The 20,690-nt window shown below is 38.8% G+C and overlaps 1 protein-coding gene across 2 annotated transcripts in view; it reads left to right on the top strand.

Annotated features, from left to right (window-relative positions):
- The window catches only part of PRIM2 (DNA primase subunit 2), a 264,376-nt gene extending 244,337 nt beyond the window's left edge, over positions 1 to 20,039 (top strand). For both annotated transcript variants that reach the window (XM_036998378.2, XM_036998379.2), the window contains 2 exons: positions 13,405 to 13,473; positions 19,472 to 20,039. In XM_036998378.2, coding sequence (XP_036854273.2) covers positions 13,405 to 13,473; positions 19,472 to 19,696 — 294 coding nt within the window. In that variant the 3' untranslated portion in view covers positions 19,697 to 20,039. The remainder of the gene's footprint in view (positions 1 to 13,404; positions 13,474 to 19,471) is intronic.
- Positions 20,040 to 20,690: the final 651 nt, after the last annotated feature.

The raw sequence follows: 20,690 nt of genomic DNA, 5'->3' as shown, positions 1-20,690 counted from the left end.
TATTTCTGTTTCATAAAGCAAGTGTTTGAGATTCTTAGTCTCCTTAGCTTTTAGCCATTTTAGACTTCTTGGTATTGTTTACTATCAATTTACAAAGTTTCTGTTTCTAAATTTATATCAAATATAAATATTGTACATATTTATGTGTGTATATATATATACACACACACTTAAATATATGTATGTATATAGAAATATTTATCTCCTAACCCTCCAGTCCTTGGGAAAACTTGTGATTTTAAGTTTAGTTTCTGTTTTCAATGGCATTTCTGATATACATTTTTTATAAGTAAGACCTTTGGTAGTAAATGTTTTTCATCATTTTCATAAAGATCATAGGGCGTAGTGATTCTGAACTGACTTTCTTTCACATTAGGCAAAAACATAGAATGCTCAAAACAGTTATAATCACCAAGTCAACCATGGGATCAAGGTTTGGGAATGTTTTTCTCCGTATCTCTAAGCACACATTACACATCTATTCTCGTTTGTCCCCCCTTCTTCCTCTTCTCTTTCCCTCCCTTCCCCTATAACAAGTTTTCTTAGTTATTGATCCCTTAAAACTTAAATCTTTTAATCCAAATGTTGGTATTAACTTTCATTGATGAATTCCATATTTTGGGTGGCAGTTGAAATCGTTCTTCAAGACTGTTTTCTGGGTACCTACTTTTAGTGATTCAAGACCTTATTTAAATGTAGTAAATGAAAAGGCAACCAGAAATTTCTAATATTAGGGTCTCTATATTATGAAAAAGAAATAGTAAGGGAGTAATGTAATATTATTATCAAATTTGAGTGTTAAAAACCGTCCAGAAAGCCGCACTCCTATTTAGCATCTGGCTGATTTGTGAGAATAGTCAGGATTTGAGTTGTAACATAATGTGTTTTTCTAAATGGGGAGGTTCACAGTTATAATCAGATTCGAGTCTCCAAGGTTTCTTAAAGGTGTAAAAAGTTGCTATAAGCATTCTTTTCCAAATGTGTTAATATATATATGTGAGGAGCAGATTTAGAGAAATGGTAATAACTAGAATAGTATCTGATACATAGTAGGTATATAGAATATTTTTGTTGTGGTTATTCACCTTTCCATCCCTCTTCCTGTAAAAACCAGCGGCCACTTACACTGTGTCAGCATCTGGTTTGCTGTGGCGATTTGAGTGCCAGGTGTTCATTGGGAAGTGCTCTTGGGATCAGCATGTGTCAGGGAGTAAAGGTCAGACTGGACACGAGGAGATGTTGGTCTTTAGCTGATCCCGCAGGGAGATCTGAAGTGGGGAGGACCCTGGAGAAAGGTGCCCCCTTGTCCTGAGGGGAGGGGATGGAGACAGCAAGCCCCAGAGTCCCCTGCACAGTGCCTCCAGGGATTGTTTGGGACACTAGGTGCTCAAGCCAGAAATCAGGAAAATATTCCAGTCTTTCCTGTCTCTGTGTGCTTTAGTCTTCCACACCTCAGGGTATTACATGCTACTTAAATTGCCGATACCACAGTCTCTCTTCCCCTGAGAAGTCCTTTACATCTATGCCAGAGTCATCTTTCTAATACACTTCTAATTTCTGCCCATCCCCAGATCCGTTGCTGTGAAGTTCCGTGTTGCTCCCTGTGGTGGGGCTGCCCTTAGCCCTTCCTTTATCTCGATACCTTACTCACTCATTACGGCCGTGCTCAGTCGGGTACTCCGCCTGGAAGGTTTTACCGGGCACTTGTCCTCTTCACCCACCGTGCAGTGTCTTGTGTTCTGGTATTAGGTCACTCATCATCTGTTTTGTACTGTTTATTTTCTTGTCTTTCCTCTGCTCCAGACTGTCATTGTGGCCTGATCCTCCCTAAGGGCAGAAATGGTATCTTTCATCTGTGTAAGCCCAGTCCCTAACTGTGGTGCCTGGAGTTCGTTATTGGAGCTTAGTGAACGTGGGCTGTGTGAACGAGTAAGCGGATGACTGACTGACTGACCGACTGACTGACTCACTGACTGACTGACTGACTCACTCACTCACTCAGTACGTGTGTAGTCAGAAAGCTTACCTGAGACGTGTTGGCAGAGGTTGCCCGGTGTTTGCGTAGGTATTAGTATGTTTGCCTGCCTGTATGAAACTATAGCAATGGCTGCTTTCTGCATTTGGATTCAAGGTAATTTGATAGAGTATTTTTATTCTCTTCTCCAAAGCATCCTCAGGTATGACTAGAGAAACCTCTCAAGCCCTTTTAAAAGCCTAGTAGAAGAACTAAATTCAATTAATTTCTTTCCTGTGGTGCCACATGAAAAGAAAAAAATAGCAACTGTCCGACTGAAAAGGTTTTGTGAAAGTACTCTGCCTCAAACAGAAGTAGGTTGCTTTGGTGAGTGAAGACATGTTTTATTGCTCAGTAACTGGACACTTTACATGTTGCTGAGTTTTTGGTATGTTCAAATCTGGAAACAAGATTAAGAAACTGTTTTAGTCTAGTGGAGTCAAAAGGCAAGATTATAATAAAGTATGACAAGTGCTTTAATAAAAATATATTCAAAGTGCTAGTCTGACTTGGAGGGGAAAGGTCTGTTAAGGACAGAGAGGTGTGATATCAGGGAATACCTCACATAGGAAGTGAAAATGGAATCAGGTTTGAAAGTTGAGTAGCATTTTCCAAAGCGGAGGAAAGTGAGGCTTCTCAGGCAAAAAGGAACATTCACTCAACATCAACAAATAATAATTGGGTGATGACTGCATTTCCAGTTACTGTTCTGGGCACTGGGAATATAGTGATAAAGAGAATTAACACAACACCTGCCTTCGTGGAGCAGACATTCTGGTGGGGAAGACAGACAGTAAGCAAACCCAATGTGGTGAGAGAAAACTAGACACGATAATAGAATGAGACTTGGTGGGGAGGGGCCTTTGTAGGTAAGGTTGTCCGGTGTGTTTTGAGAAACCCTAGTTCTGGAATAGGTATGAAAACAGCTTCAGAGACAAATTAGTTTGAGAAAAACCAGCCTGGTAAGTTCTGCCATAAGAGACGTAGGTAATTCTGGATTAAACCAAATCATACAATGTATTAAGGTGAGAAAACTCTCTGGCTGATCACTAGGATTTTGTGAGCTAAAACTCCAAGGGACACACTGTGGGAAAAGCCGGACTAGCCAGTCAGGACCCCGGTGGCCACGTGGGGCAGGACAAGAGCCCAGAGAGGAAGACGGGCCTGATGAAGAGGGCCTTTTGAACCATACTGAAGAGTTAGTGCCCCATGCATGGCTGGGAGCCAGGTACCCCCAGATTCGATTTGTTTTAGAGGAGAAGCTATGGTGGCAGTGGGAAGCTGCCTTGCGTAAGAAAGGGTAAGAAGCTTGGCAAGAGGAAATGAATGATGTGGGCCTGAACACGGAGGAGGAAAAGGTATGCCGGGAGGCATTTGGAGGTGGAATTTGATTCTGTCAGTAACTGTGTGTATAGACTATGAAGAGTGAGTCCGAAAAATTCTCAGCATATAATGTTTAAAACAAAAGAAAGTTTATCTTCAAGAGGGAAATTTGCACTTGATCCGCCCATGAATGAAGGTCACAGCCAGAATGGGAAGGCAGCAGCGGGCTAAGCTATGTTGAGTATGTGAGAAATGGGAACAAAAAAAATTATTAAAAAGTGTTCCAGGCCCTGCATCTCTACCACATTTTTCTTCATCTTTGAAATAAAGGAAGGTTAGAAAGGAAGTGGAAAAATATTGGCGCAGTCTGCTTTTGAAAGGTTGAGCTTTCCAGGAAGAAACAAGCTTGTTACCACTTTTAAATAAAACAGAACATGACCTTGAACGAGAGACAGATGAACCATAGGGGCACATAACCTAGCTGTACAGCGCTCTGCTCACCAAAGCCAAGCACGGGCAGGTGGCTGCATCCGCTGCCAGACAGTCCTCTGCGCGCATCGGCAGGCACTGACGCGGAAGGCGCAGAGCAGGCTGCAGATGGCAGGAACCATCAGCATTACGAAGAGAGAACGAAGCATGGCTCGAAGTTATGGGTGGTGTCTGTATTTTATACATGTGTGTAGAAACATGAATATTTCCCACCAGTACTTGGCATCATATATATTAATCAACTGGGATTCTATCTCCAGTCACACGAGACAGGTGTCACCTTTGTTCTTTCTTCATCCACTGCACGGCTGCCTTGGTCAGCTGCTCTATTAGAATTCAAGACCAAAACAATAATTTGCCTTGAGGATGAAGTAGTAGATGAAGTGTAATGAATGTTTTTACCAAACTTAGCAAGTAAAAATATGATGAAAGTTTTCTTTTGAAGATGACAAACTGCATTTAAAAAAAATCTTTTATTCTTGGTGGACAGAAGTCAGCCAATGAAGAATAAAGTATGAATAAAGTTAAGAGTATTAATTATCAAAATTTAGTATTTGATATCATTACTCATCTTAATTTTTCTTAGCCTTTTGATTACTGATGACCTAGATTAGAACAATAAATGGATTGTTACACTTGACATTTTGTACTTCAATCTGGAAATAGTCATAAAAACCAAAAGTCAAATAGCTGTTTGAGCATTATTCTTAGATCAAAGATCTAAGTTTGTGTTTTCAAGCAAGTTTTTATTTGATTTGATTGTTCATACTGTTTGACTCTTTTTTTTTTAAAGCAGAATTAGGAAAATTCTAGTCTAGAATCAGAACTGGCCCTTGATGTGGTTTACTCTGACCCTTAGAGAATTATTCTTTTGGTATTAATGCTTTATACAAGAGGAAATTGCAGTATGCTCTGCTTTTCCAGAATGGCATACGAAAACTGTAGTATTCATGTCATTACTTGGTGAAATTATCTTGTGAGCTGTGGATTACACTGTGATGCTTACAGGCTATGTGAGTAGCAAGCTGTGGGCTCCTCTGCACTTACCCCGTTTCTCTAAACTTTCAGTTTTCTTCCACTGGTTCTTGCACCTTCTAAGTTGTTCCTTTTGACTCCTCAATATTGCTTCCTCTTATGCGTTTCCACCTCTGTGTAGTTGGAGTTTTCCTTGTCTGTTCTATTTCTGACCCTCGTTCTGACCCGTCCCTGCCTCCCAGCCTGGGCAGCTATCCTCTAAGAAGGGCAAAGACCAGTTTGTGAGTATGGAGGGCTGGCCCTTCAGAATCTGTCTGGCAAAACAAAAACTGTCAAGAAGTATTGTTGCCTAACTATATCTTCATTCTGGTTTCTCTACAGAATTTTGTTCTTTAAAAAATTTTAGTGTCTTATTCAACATATGATTTGAACACACACACAAAAATATCTAAAGCATATATGTGAACAAGCACACTATGAACTAACTCCTTGTGCACCCCACCTCCTCACACAACAAAAAGCATAATTGTAGAAAACAGACAAGAAGGAGGTTAGGTAGGTAAGTTCAAAATTAACACATTATAACTTATTACTACATCCATTATTTTTTTTCATTCTTGAGAAAACATCAAAGAAAGATTTCAGATTCAAAGAAAAGCACACCACTTTTGGTCAAACCCTAACGTATTTCTTAGGTTCACAGTAGTCTGGCTGTAAGTCCAGCATTATTTGTCCACTGGCCTAGGACATGGATTTCTCTGTTAAAACTTAACACTTTTGAGAGAGATTACTTGAATTATGATGACCCACAAATTTAAATTCCAAATAAGCCCAAGTATGGCTAAGACCCTGAATTTCAGGAAGTAAGGATGGCTTAGCAATCATAATCAACGTGCATGTGAACCATCCCTGGAGAACCATCCCTGTTCATCCTTACTGAGTTAGCAGTGAGCATTCTTAGCATCTCCACATTAGCAAAAAAGTGGTTCATCTTGGGAAAAGCAGGGATTTGTGAAACAGATTGGGAGACTTAGCTTTTGACCCCAAGTTCTGTTTAGAGTCTCCTGCAGGCATGTGTCCTTGAATTTTGGTGGGTTTTTTTTCCTGCCAGGTTTCTATTTTTGTGCCTAGTTCACAAACTGAATTCTAGTGTTGTTGCTCAAATCTCAATTCTCTTTCCCCTTCCCTTGATTTTTTAGCTTTCTATTTTTTGCCTTGGTGTTACCTAGCCCACAGGCAGATTATACCAGCACCATCCTCAAAGTGGACAGTCCTGTAGACTATTTTAATATGACATTTGCTAGTGATGTTTATTTCAGAAAAAAGTCTCAAGCTGCACTTCATATACAAATGATGGCACATCAGAATCGCTTGTGAAAATTTTGAAGTCAGTAGAGGGGGTGTGCGTCAAAGATGCTGCCGTCACTGGGAGGTTTTAGGTGTCATACTCAGGTACCTGCATAAAAAGCATCTATTTGCTAATCGTACTGTTTGGTGACTAGTAAGTGGCAGTTTCGGAATTCCATACTCACTTTACACAATACTTTGTTACTTACATATTGCATTTTACTGAGTTTTAAAACTAGTTAGTTTTATTTAGGAGATCAGTTGGACGAGGGAATGGTTGAGTAATAGATAATGCAGTACTCTAAAACACTGGAGAACAGGTTTCTGTTGACCATTTTCATGTAGAATAGCTGTTTTCAAAAATAGTATATTGCCCATTAAGTGGGAAATGCATCTCTCTTCAAATTTGAGCACTTCTCACTATTACTCTTACTACCCTGGCCTAATCTTCCATCATTTTTCCTGGATTCTTGTAATGAGCTCCCAGTTTCTATGCTGGCTGCCTCTAGACTGTTTGCTACATAGCAGGCAGAATAACTCCATGTCACTGTAATAACTCCCCATTTTACTCAGGGAAAAAGCCCAACTTCATTCATTGATGCAGAAGGTCCTTTTTTCTCTTTTTTCCTGTATTCTTACAATGTAGATCAGAACATGAAATTAAAGTATGTGTGTTTTTATTAGTTGGATTTTTTTAGTAATATTTAACATTTTCTATCTTAATTTTGAAAGTGTACATTTTTTATATTTGCTTAAGGAAAACAAGATCATAAATGAGTTTTTTGTTATTTCCACAGTAAAGGGCCCTCATTAAACAGATAGACATACCTATTTTAATAGAAGATATATATATATATTTATTAAAGTATCATTGATATACAATCTTATGATGGTTTCACATAACAACACAGTGGTTTCAACGTTCACCCATATTATAAAGTCCTCACCCCCTCTATTGCGGTCACTATCTTAATCAGCATAGTAAGATGTTATAGAGTAATTAATAGTCTTCTCCATGCTGTACTGCCTTCCCTGTGATGTACCTATGTTGTCATTGCTAATTATAGTGCCCCTTAATCCCCTTCTCCCTCTCTCCTCACCCACCCTCCTCAATCCCTCCCCTTTGGTAACTGCTAGTCCCTTCTCGAGTCTGTGATTCTGCTGCTGTTCTGTTCCTTCAGTTTTGCTTTGTTCTTATACTCCACAAATGAGTGAAATCATTTGGTACTTGTCTTTCTCTACCTGGCTTATTTCACTGAGCATAATACCCTCTAGCTCCATCCATGTTGTTGCAAATGGGAGGATTTGTTTTCTTTTTATGGCCGAATAATATTCCATTGTGTATGTGTATCACCTCTTCTTTATCCATTCACCTCCTGATGGACACTTAGGTTGCTTCCATTTCTTGGCTACTGTAAATAGTGCTGCGATAAACATAGGGGTGCATGTCTTTTGGAATCAGTGATCTTGTTTTCTTTGGATCAATTCCTAAGAGTGGAATTCCTGGGTCAAATGGTATTTCTATTTTTAGTTTTTTGAGGAACCTCCATACTGCTTTCCACAATGGCTGAACCAATTTACATTCCCACCAACAGTGTAGGAGGGTTCCCCTTTCACCGCATCCTTGCTGGAATTTTTTGTTTGTTGTTTTTGGGTGTTGGGCATCCTAACTGGTCTGAGGTGATATATCACTGTGGTTTTAATTTGGATGTCCCTGATAATTAGCAATGTGGCGCATCTTTTCATGTACCTGTTAGCCATCCATATTTCTTCTTTGGAGCAGTGTCTGTTCAAATCCTCTGGCCACTTTTTAATTGGGTTATTTGTTTTTTGGGTGTTGAGGCATGTGAGTTCCTTATATATTTTTAGATGTTAACCCCTTATCAGATAAATCATTTATGAATATATTCTTCCATACTGTAGGGTATCTTTTTATTCTGGTGATAGTGTGCTTTGCTATACAGGAACTTTTTAGTTTAATATAGTCCCACTTATTCATTTTTTATTTTGTTTCCCTTTCCTGAGGAGATGTGTTCAGGAAAAAGTTGCTCATTATATTCAAGAGATTTTTGCTTATGTTTTCTTCTATGAGTTTTATGGTTCCATGATTTATATTCAAGTCTTTGATCCATTTTGACTTTAGTTTTGTGTATGGAGTTAGACAATAATGCAGTTTAATTCTCTTACATGTAGCTGTTCAGTTTTCCCAGAACCAGTTGAAGAGGCTGTCTTTTCCCCATTGTATATTCAGGGCTCCTTTATCGTACATTAATTGGCCATATACCTGTGGGTTTCTATTTTGGCTCTCAATTCTGTTCCATTGATCTATGGGTCTGTTCTTGTGCCAGTACCATATTGTTTTGATTACTGTGGCTTTGTAGTAGAGCTTGAAGCTAGGGAGTGTAATTCCCCAAGCTGTGTTCTTCTTTCTCAGGATTGCTTTGTCTATTTAGGTCTTTTGTGGTTCCATATGAATTTTAGAAGTATTTGGTCTAGTTTGTTGAAGAATGCTGTTGGTATTTTGATAGGGATTGCATTGAATCTGTAGATTATTTAGGCAGGATGGCCATTTTGACAATATTAATTCTTTCTATCCATGAGCACAGGATGTATTTCCATTCATTGGTGTCTTCTTTAATTTCTCTCATGAGTGTCTTGTAGTTTTCAGAGTATAGGTCTTTCACCTCCTTGGTTAGGTTTATTCCTAGGTATTTTATTCTTTTTGATGCCAACTGTGAATGGAATTATTTTCCTGAGTTTCTGCTAGTAGTTCTTCCTATCCATGAGGACAGAAGAGATTTCCATTTATTGGTGTCTTCTTTAATTTTTCTTATGAGTGTCATGTAGTTTTTAGAGGAAAGATCTTTACCTCCTTGGTTAGGTTTATTCCTAAGTACTTTATTCTTTTGATGCAGTTCTAAATAGAGCTGTTTTCTCGATTTCTCTTTCTCCTAATTCATTGTTAGTATATAAGAATGTGACAGATTTCTGTGTATTAATTTTGTATCCTGCAACTCTGCTGAATCTGTTTATTCTAATATTTTTTTTTGGTGGAGTCTTTAGGGTTTTCTGTGTATATCATGTCACCTGCAAACAGTGACAGTTTAACTTCTCCCTTACAGATTTGGATGCCTTTTATCTCTTTGTGTTGTCTGATTGCCACGACTAGGACATCCAGTACTATGTTGAATAAAAGTGGTGAGAGTGGGCATCCTTGTCTTATTCCTGATTGTAGAGGAAAAACTTTCAGCTTTTTACCATTAAGTATGATGTTAGCTCTGGGTTTGTACTCTCTATACCCATTTTGTTGAGAGTTTTGTTATGAATGGATGTTGAACTCTGTCAAATGCTTTTTCAGCATCTGTTGAGATTATCATGTGGTTTTATCCTTTTTTGTTAATGTCGTATATCACATTGATTTATGAATGTTGTTCAATCCTTGCATCCCTAGTATACATCCACTTGGTTGTGATGGATGATACTTTTGATGTAGTTTTTAAATTTTTTGTGTATTTATTAGAGGCTTTGGGTTTATGGTTACCATAAGGTTCATGGATAGCTTCCTAACTATATTAAATTAAATTAAATTATTACTAAATAAACTATATCAATTTAATATACACAATCTGAAGTACATTTTATTTTATTCTTCTTCCTCCTCCACACTTTTGTCTATTAGATGTCAAAATCTGCATTTTTTATATATCCCTTGACTGATTTTGTGTATAGTCGATTTTACTTCTTTTGTTTTAATTTCATACTTGGTTGGTAAATAATTGGTCTACTATCTTTACAGAGGGTTTATTTTCACTGATGAAAGCTATTTAGCCTCAGTAACATTTCCATATACAGAAGTCCCTTTAACATACTTTGTAATGCTGGTTTAGTGGTTATACTGCCTTTGTTGATCTGGGAAATTTTTGATATCTTTCAAATTTGAATGGTAATCTTGGTGTGTAGAGGATTCTTGGTTGAAGGTCCTTCTGTTTCAATACATTTAATATTTCATGCCACTCCCTTCTGGCATGTCAAGTTTCTGCTAAGAAGTCTGCTAATAGCCTGATGGGGTTTCCTTTATAAGTAATCTTTTTTCACTCTCTGGCTGCTTTCAGTACGCTTTCCTTATTTTTAATCTTGGGGCTGTCTTCCTGGGGTTCCATTTGTTAGGGACTCTCTGTGCTTCCATGTATCTATTCTATCCCCAATTTGGAGAAGTTTTCAGCAATTATTTCTTCAAAGAGACTTTCTACCCCTTTGTCTCTCTTTTTCTCATACCCCTATTATATGAGTATTGTTTCGTTTGGAATGGTCCTACAGCTCTGTTAGCATCCTCTCATTTCTAGATTCTTTTTTCTCTGCGAGAACAGGAAAACAATGAAGCTGAGGAACTAATTTCCATCTCATTGATTGTCTCCACTTGCAGCCATCTATTATTTTCTCCATTGTATATTTCGTTTCATTTACTGTATTCTTCAGCTCTGACTGGCTCTTTTTCAGCTCTTCTATCTCTTTAATGACGTCCTCCCTGAAATCAATACTTTTCTGCACATCAGTGAGCATATTTATGATTGTTACTTTGAAGTCCTTATCAAGAAGATTGGTAATCTCTGTTTCATTTAGCCCTCTTTCTGGTGTCTTATCCCGTAGTTTTGTTTGGAACATATTTCTCTGCCTCCTCTTTTTTTTAATGGTTTCTGTGTTTCTTCCTTTGTATTACATGGATCTGCTATGCTTCGTGGTCTAGAGAGTAATGGTTTCATGGAGAAGGTGCCCTGAGGCTCACGACTCTTCTGTCCAGTGCCCGGTCTCCTTTGCAGTGGAGCCCTGGTTTCTATGGTGGACTGTGGGCAGGGTTCACTTTTCTGTCTGCTGACAGTGGTCTAGCTCAGTCAGCTGTGGATGGCAGCTCGCCTCAGCTGTCCCTTTGTGATCAGAGCAGGGGTGCCTCTGCCTGAATTATTGTGGGCAGGGCCACCCTCTGCCTCCCCTGCAGCTGTGGTGGTGCTGTTGGAGGTAGGGGGACAGTTGAAGCTCGGGGGCCTGTGACACCAGCTGCACCATCTAAAAGGAATGAAGGAGCATTTGTAGCTGACTCCTGCAGACACTGTCCCAGTTGGGCTGAGAGAATGCACAGGAAGCTGGAAGAGCCTCCCCTCTGCCTGCCAGACAGCAAAGTTTGATGCTGCTGGGCCAAGGGGGACAGGCTGCCAGTGAGGGGAGGGAGATTTTGGGGCTCTCATGAGCAACCTACCACTTTCTCTGAGGAGAAAGCTCAGTGAAAATCCCACCCTTCTGACACCTTTCCTGTTGCTTGTAAATCCTTCAAACTGCTGCCTCTGTTTTGGGTCTCAGTGGCACCAAAGGACTGCCTGTCCTCCAGGCTGGGTGTGCAGAGTTCCTGAGCACTGTCCTCTCCCTGCTCCTTTCCTCTTCCTTTGGATTGTGGGCTGGGCTGGGAGAAGGGCTTGGGTCCCACCTGATCGTGGCTCTGACCCTTCACCCTTCCCTGTGTGGCCTTCTCCTCACCAGGTGCAGGTGGTCGGTTCTGCAGGGTTCCGGTTGTTTTCAGGGTGAGTTGTATTTGCTGTGGTTGCTTCCTAGCTGTGTATGGGAGGAGGTTTCTGCCTTCCCTTCCTATTCTGCCATCTTTTTTCCCCTCTCCATAAATCTGTTTTCCTATTTTCCTTAACAGGTGTTTCTTAAAAGGATTTCTTTATAACATGTTTCTCAAACATACATCTATTAGGTTGTATGTATATAATGTTATATATTTACTTTGCAAGGAAGAGAAATGTTTTTTATATACATATCTATGAATATACATATATACATGCATGTATATAGAATATGATGTTGGATTCATTGTTTTACATAAAAAGAACCTTTACCACACAGTTTTTTATTTCTGTGAATTCATTTTCTCTTCAGATAGTTTATGGCAACATTTAAATTTGTTTGAAGTCTTTTATTCTCCAGAATTGTAATTCACAGGTACTCAATAATCAAGTTCATCTCAATAGGAGTATCTGTGTAAAAACATTGGAGAATATGACCTCCGAGTGTTAGTTACTTGGAAAGCTTTGTGACTTTATTCATTTTTGTTGTAGTAATTCAAGAAAAATGGACAGATCGAACAGGCAGGATCCTGGGTGCTGTGACTGGCTGGCATTACATAGGTCTTTCATATAGGATTTAATGGAAGGTGACCAGAGTGTATAAGACAATCAGAGAAAACCAATTATTTTAAGGACAATATTGTCAGTATTGTATGGTGTCCATTCTTGCAACTGTAATAATTTTGTATATCTGTCAAAAGATATAAGCTATATTTAGTAATGAATGTAGCAGGGATTTGAGGCTTCATGTACTTTTCTTTCTGTCATAGGAAGGAGGTCAGCCTTTTGAAAGGGATAGAAATTAACATTTCTCTAGAATTATTTTTCCCTTCATTTGAGTCTATCTCTTGATTCCAGGATTTTACTGTGTTTGATAAACATGCCAAATATACATTTTATTTATTTGGCAGAGAAGGTGATGAAACTTTACAAATTTCAACTGGCATTGCAGTCTGCTGATAAGAATGGGCGTTTGCACCTGTTCTTATCAGACAAATTGTATTTACAAAAGATAGGATAATGTTCCTAATAGGTGTTCAGAATAGACTATTCACTCTCCTATTCTGCTGAGCTTTAGCAGAAATAACTTCATTTCAAAAAAGAACAAATCTGATTGAAGGGGGGAGCATTCCCTCTCACAGACACTTATTCAAAGAGTTTACATTAAATTTTCCTGATGGGCACACAGCTCTATTTTATGCTGTATCTATATAAACTAGTAATGTGAAAAATAAAAATCTAAATAGTATACTTGATTGCTTCATGCACCAGCCATTTACATTACTAGATTTATATCTACGATTTTGGAAGAGATGTTCCAATATGATTTTCTGACAATAACTGTCAAAGTCATAATACTAGGATCTATTTTCATCTTGTTGTCAAGGTAAAGTTACTGAAATTTCATAGTTGGTAAGTCAGAAAGATCACTTACTATCTCATCATCTGTGATTTAATGCTGACCTAAACAGCTACTATATAATGTCACAATCATCGCAGTGTCCAGGCCGCAGAAGTACAACATGCTACATGATTTAATGCATTTCCTGTTTGGAATGAAGATTTTGAAAAGGCCAACAACCCTGAGCAACAGTGATTTTAGAAGAAATTTATTATTCTCTGTTTTCTTGTTCATTTTAGATTCTGGCTTTAGTAAAAGAGACACATTACCAGGTAGCCTGTCAGAAGTATTTCGAGATGATACATAATGTAAGTAACTTTTTAAACTTTATAGCCTAATTCTTTGTCTTCTGTTATTCTGTTTCATTCAGGGCTTTTAGCTGTATCAATAGAAGCTACTCCAGGTATTTTAAGCAGAAAGAAATATATTACACAATATTAGGTAGTTTATAAAGTCTATAGAAGGGCCAGAGAATAAAGCTTAGATGTTACATAACTAGGAGAAGCCACACCATGAGAGAGCCTGCCTTTTACTAGAGCTGCCACCCACCACTCCCCATCTAGGGTTGAAGTAAGTTTGCAAAAACTTTAGGTCTCTGTCACAGCTGCTCAGTTCTCCTGTTGTAGTTCAAAAAGTAGACACAGACGATGTGTAAATGATGTTCTAGTAGGACTTCATTTACAAAAACCAGTGGTGGGCCATTTTTGACCCACAGGCCTTCATGCAGAAAATCCGACTTCTTTTGCTTGTGGCTGCCACGCTGTGTTACTTCACTCCTCAAGTCTGATGTTTATCTGTATGGAAGAACTTAGTTTACCGGGTATACCCTTAAAGGTGAAGGAGTCAGTGAAACGTGTGTGATTTTTATCTTGGCAGCCTCTTCAGTACGAAAAGGCCTGCTAATAGGTTCTGAAAAGTGTAACGCAAGAGTCACAAACTCGGAGACTACAGAGGTCAGGCAAATAAGCCAAAAAAGTGAACTCGGCTGAAATTAATACTAGATAGTATGGTAAGAAGTGTAGCCCACTGAAGAATTCCCACCCTGTTAGGGGCAAGCACAGTGACGAGTTTCACGACCCTGTGTGGGCCAACGGAACACGTCTGTAGGTCCAGCCCAGCCCACTGACTCCCAGTCTTCAACCACTGATCATGGTTTCCTAACCTAGGACAAATCTTGCAACATTTTTTTCGGAGTCTGGTATGTATCAGGTTTCAAAAGGATCTACGATCCTCCCAAAAAAGATGTTGCGCTTATTGAGTTCGTCATCAGCTGTTTTGCTGTCCTTTCTATGTAGTTTTCATGAAATAATTTTCCTATTGTAGTTACTTTTATCAAGTAAATTCTGCAGTTATTTATTTCCTAACAATATCATCTGTAACCCTTAACACATGCCAGGCACAGCCCCACGCACTTTACCACATTAACCCTTTTGATCCACACTATAGGACTGCAGCCAGGTACTGTTCTTACCCCCATTTATGAATAAGGCTTAGGCACGCTGAGCAACCAGTGTAATACTGTGTATAAGGGGTGGAACTTGGCTTCTAACCAGGCTGTTGGGTGGCCCGTCCGAAGCTTACAGGCTATTCGACAGAATCTCATACTATATCTGTAATAATAGCTGTTGAGGTCAGTAGCATTTTTCTGTCTAGATTCATAATCTGATCTTCATAACTTACATTAAAAGAAAAAAAAGAACAACAACTCTGAGGCCTAGCAGTTCTACATGACCAAGGTACCACAACTGGTTAATGGGAGACCTGGAGCTAGAACCAGTCTGCTGTGGGTCTAGTCCTCTACTAGGCCTGTTTTAAATATTATTTGAAGACATTTAAAAAGTTATTTTTACAAAATTTAAAGGAATAAACACAAATTCTCATTCATTTTCTCAGAAAGAAAACTCACCAGATAAGCCAGCTATGCCTAGTAACTTCAGCCCAGTTTTGCATGATTCTTTCCCTTGAAGATTGTATTCCTTAATTTACTTGCTCAGCTTGAGAGTTCTAATTTTATGTATATTCTTAATTATTTGTGGACCCTTCTAATTAAGAGGCCTCAGAACTTCACAAATTGAGGTCTATTATTCAACCTCTCTTTCTAAAAAAAAAAAAGATATGAAAATTAGATTTAAACATTGAGTTGTAGTGACATAAAAGTAAGGAGTTTTTTTTTCTCCAATCTGCTTTTGTAGCATCTGTCCTATTGATTATTCAAGAGTATTTCTATTGTCAATTGTTAAAACTTGCCTTAGATTAATGAAGATATTGAAAAGATGTGTGTCTGAATCCTCCCACATACAGAAAGGCCAACTTAAACCACGTATAAATCAATAGAATAAAAAGGCTGTTGTATTCACGAGATGTCTCATTATAGATTTTTAATTGTGAATGACTCTCTATTTTAATTAGGAAAATATTTACTATTTGTTACTCTATTGTCAGGTTTCTGCCATTCTGCCCTCCCCCAACAAAAAACCCTATGTTTATTTTCCTGAGACGTCTGTGATCAAACTCACTTTAGTGAAAGTTCTGAAAATGAACCACTTAATTGATCCCATTTACAGCAGCATTATAATAGTTCCATATGGCTTTCTGGTGATACCAGCTGCCTCATTATAAGCTGTCATTGCAAAACCTCTTGATTAAAACCCAAACATCCCATAGGTAAAACAATATTGCTTCCATTTCTTCAAAATCTACATTTGCAGTGCCAGAAATATGAGACCTGTGTTTTGTGAAGGCCATTGTGCGCAAAACATGTTGATTGCAAGCAGATGCTTGAGAATCGCTGTGTAGATGTCAAAAACTGCCCTGCCTAAAACCTTTTTTCCTCAGTATTTTTAGAAAGCAGTGTTTTATACTTTATTTTTTTTTCTTATGCCATAGTCCACGTGAAAATGAAAAACTAGGCCTCTGTAGATTATTCCTGAGTATCCAGAATGACTCAGTGCCAAAAAGCTGAGTGTATTTTTTCCCACTGTATCAATCATTACAGAGATCTTGTTCACACATTTTCCTGGAGTCTTAAACAGAACATACCAAATATTTAAAATAATAACTCAGGATCTTTATTATGGATATCAGAACGCTGGGCTGGAAGCCACTATCCTCTCTTACGTGCATCACTGCAGTAGCTTTGTAAATCAGTTCCTAGCATCTACAGCACAGGCACCATTCCAATGCTCTCTCTTCCACACAACTGCTAGAGTGCTCTTTCTTTAAAATAGGAGAATCTGATTAAAACAAAAACTTTAAAAGTTTTCTTTTCTAGATCCTTTATAGTCCAAGAGAATGTGGCAAAATGAAAATGGATCACAGAATTTCCCTATCCCAATACTTAACGGACTGCACAAAGCACAATAAAAAACCATCAATCGAATAAGAAAAAAGGCATGAAAATTGTTTCCAAATCTAGAATGAAGCAGTGTTCCTTTTTAAAAAAAGAATAAACAGCCACTGACTCATTTCTTTGGTTTTCCCCATAGCAACCCTGTGATGTAGCCACTATTATCTCCATTTCATTGATGAAGAAACGGAGGCTTATAAAGAAGACTCTATTTCATTTTGTCCACATTGAAGTCTGATAATTTAGTTTAATCCAGAATGAAATGTTTTTTTATAATCTTTACAGCTAAATTTAGCTTTAGAAATAATGATTGTTAAGTTTGATTTTTCATAAAACCTCTTAGAACAGATTTCAGAGCAACTAAGTGATCTAATCAAAATGCTTGAATTCTAATTCACACAAAATTGATTACTAGTTCTGTAACTTTATATAAACCAAGTTATCTCTTTTAGCCTCATTTTCCTAGATTGTACATGGAGGATATTCAACTGGAAGAGTCCTCAAGTCTTTCTAGTCTCTAATGTTCTCTTTATAAAACAAAGCCTTCTGATTGAAATGTGGCAGGGCATTATGCTTACTTTTCATTGGAATCCTTGTAAAATGCACACTTTATATTAGATCTTCCAGTTCTTAATGAATGGGTGAAAAATCAAATATAGTAAGTTCACAAATGAGTCCATTATTAATAATAAATACAGATGTAACATAAATCATTCAGGAAACATTTTGAAATTAAGCAGCAAAATAGATAAAAATTTGTTCTTAGTGATTGGGTGATAACTCTTAGTCTGCTATACATTAAAGTTACTATAAATTATTGTCCCAATGTGGATTACCAGAAAAGACCTTGTTTCTGTTTATTGGTTTACTTGTGAGGAGGGTTAGTTCTGGACCATAACAGCACCTCTTTTAACCCCCTACTAACTCATTTTAATCTACCATAAGGTTACACATAGCCCTAATCACTTCACTCCCCTTCTTAAGGATTTTTAGTGACTCTCTGATGCCTACAAAATTAGGTCTAGACTACTTATCCTGCAGTAGCTTATTCTGGTTTTCAAGGCTTTCTGAGGTCTGGCCTGTCTCCCAACTCATTTCCTATTATTCTCCTTTATGTGCCTTTCACACAAGGCCATCCGAAGCACCTGCTTTCCCAAGGCATTCCCTCTCGCGGTGCTCCTGTGCTGCTGCTGTTCGTTTCGCCCTTCACCTCACTGTCCTAGGTTTTCACTCTCAGCTGCTGTAGCCTTTCCCTCACTAAGCCTCCCTTGATCTCTGTAGCCAGAATCTCTCTCTAATGTTAAGTATATAAACCTTGTCTGTGACCCTTAAGTTTATGACTTACTAGGCTGGAAATTTCTTCACAGTTAGACTTAGTCAAATGCTTTCTCCTATGAAAAACTACTAGCTTATAACATGGCCTTGTACATAGTCTTCAGTGTGAAATATAAAACTGGTGTACACTGGTTTGTTGTGGGCTAACCTCACCAAATATTTATTAGCTCTGTACTGTGTACAAGTCACTTCAGGACAGAGTGAGACATAAGAAGGTTGATAAATACAGGACAGATGAGCAAAGGAAGTGTAATGGCTTCTCAGTTTATAAAAATATGTGAGGTAAAAATAACCCCTAACAGAAAAGCCCAACAAGGAATGCAAGAAACGGGGTGTTCTGTTTGTCGTCAGCTGCGACTGTGAAAGGCAGGGATCTGAGTTAGGTTTAGGGTTACATGTGATCAGTTCAGTCTGACTGTGACTGTGGTTGAATGTGAAGAAAGTGATCATGCAAGAAGCTCACACTTAAAGGGCTCTCTTGCCCATACATCCCACCCCAGTAGAAAGCACCAAGAGTTAGTGAAGAGTTACACATTTTAAGGAATGAATATAAAATTACTGACCTTAGCATAAAGCCGCAGCATCAGAGCACCCTGGCTGCAATCATGGACCCTGCTAATTCGTAGCCTAGCTCCAGCCCTGCCCGTGAGTCATCTTGAGCAGTTACTTAACCTTTCTCAGATACCTCATTGTAAAAAACTGAAAATACTGACATTCTACCTTCAGAAGGCTCTTATGGAGCTAACTGAATATATGCATGTGTAAGTGTGTATATTTGCCACTTAGAACAATATCTGCCACATAATAGGCATTAAGTAAGCACTTGATAACTATTAAGGAATATAGTTTTCTTCACCATTGATATTGGAATCAAATGTAGAAAAAGTTGTGTTTGCTGAATCTCAAATACAGCATGTATTCAAATCCTCATAGAGGCTCATTGAGTATGAAAGGCACAGAGGAATGGCTGATTTGAAATGATAATCAAAATACAATTTTAAGTTTAGTGGTAGTATTTGAGAAAAGAAATAACATAAAACTGTGAACCTGCTTGTGTTTGCATTAAGTCACAGTGAAAATTACAAAAAGATTTGCAATAAAAAGACCAGGGAAAGCCCAAGATTGGAATGAAAAAAATTGTATTAGGTTTTTTTTTTCTTCAGAGTTTGTATTATACTAAATGGGATTACTTATGCCAGACTTATAAGCTCCAAAATATGAGTGGTATCAGGGAGGGATCAGTTGATCAAAGTGGTGTCTGTGTTAGTCATTCCCTGTTTGAAGATTCCGTCTTTTTTTCAATAAATATTGACCAACAATATGTCAGACGTTTACCTTGGAACTGCTTTGGAGCCATCTGAGATGCTGAGTTGCAGAGAAAACTGGAGCTAAGTGCAGAGATCTGGACTGTAGATAGAGGTGCAGGAGCCATTAATGTTTAGGTAGGCATTGATGCTCCTTCTGAATGCAGTCATGTAGGTAGTGGAGTGAGTGGAATGAACAGGAACTGCTAGGAAACATGTTTCAGGTATTAAATACGTTTCAAATGAGGTCTGGGACAGTTTTTGAAGCCCCATATACCTTTGCTAAGTATTAATGTGAAACACCTTTTCTTCCCTGTACAGGTGAATGATTGTGGCTTTTCTTTGAATCACCCTAATCAATTCTTTGTTGAGAGCCAGCGGATCCTAAATGGTGGTAAAGACGTCAAGAAGGAGCCTGTCCCACCTGAGACTCCACAACCCAAACCCAGTGTCCAGAAAGCCAAGGAAGCGTCCCCTGCCCTGGCCTCTCTAAATCCCTCCCCGGACATGGCTGTGGAGGGACTAGAGGATTACTTCAGTGACTGATTCTTGGCATTTAGTAATCTCCTCCCTAGCTTTCATTTCCTACTTTTAAGATTTTCCCCCCTTTTTCCCCCTGCTGTCAAGCTTCTCCCTCCACATGTACACATGCTTCTTAGGAAAACAGGCTTGCAGGTAAAAACAAAGACCTCCACTATATTTTGCTTTGACATAAGGGTAGAGGAACAATTTCTCTTGAAGTCTGACTCTTGGGTAGTGTGATGTAAGTCCTGTGTTAGGAGATAAAACGGCTTTCTAGACTGGTTACAGCCCCCCAGAAAGAATGCAACTCGAAACTTTTAACCCAGTCCTTTTCTGGACCACTTTGGTTAATAAATATCAAAATGGGCATGAGTGTGTCTGTCAAGTGGTGTTTTGGAGCATCGAGCGCACTGCCAGTCACCAATGATTTTAGACGTTTTTTGTGGGCTGTGTGTGGCCATTCCACATCAGCAAGGAGCACTTCGCCTTGACTGGCAGCAGAGTTTGCTGAAATGCCTTGTGACGAGAATTAGGAGAATGAGTCAGCATTTGTATAGTCAGTTGTATTATTAAAACACGGAAGTGTGTTACGATGTAAAATGATGGTACCGCTTAGCTGCTGTCATTTTCCATTATTTTGGGGGCAGGTGCACAAAGAATAGACAGTCACTAAAACCCTTCAGACTTTCTTTGCAACCTTCTTGCATCTTCATTCCACCCTCCAACTTCCGCACCTTATTGCTTCTGCAGCTGCTGCGAACTGTCAGATTGGCTTGGCAAACTCATTCACAGAATGTGCTGCTGTTGAGAGCAGCCCCCTCCTCTCAGTGCCAGCAAAGGGCTTTGGTACATGCTGCGGCTGTGTAAGTGTGTACAAACTGGAGTGATGCCCGCTCCCTCTACCTGCCTCTAGCAGGCGTGGTGCCCTGTATGCCTTGTGGAGCGGTGTCCCCGTGGAGCCCTCATCTAACTAACGTAGTTCCTCCCTGTGGTCTCTACTCACTCCCGCAGAGTAGTT

This window comes from Manis javanica, chromosome 16 (genome assembly GCF_040802235.1).
Source record: "Manis javanica isolate MJ-LG chromosome 16, MJ_LKY, whole genome shotgun sequence".
NCBI classification, from domain to species: domain Eukaryota; kingdom Metazoa; phylum Chordata; class Mammalia; order Pholidota; family Manidae; genus Manis; species Manis javanica.
This window is presented reverse-complemented; position numbering and strand designations above follow the sequence as displayed.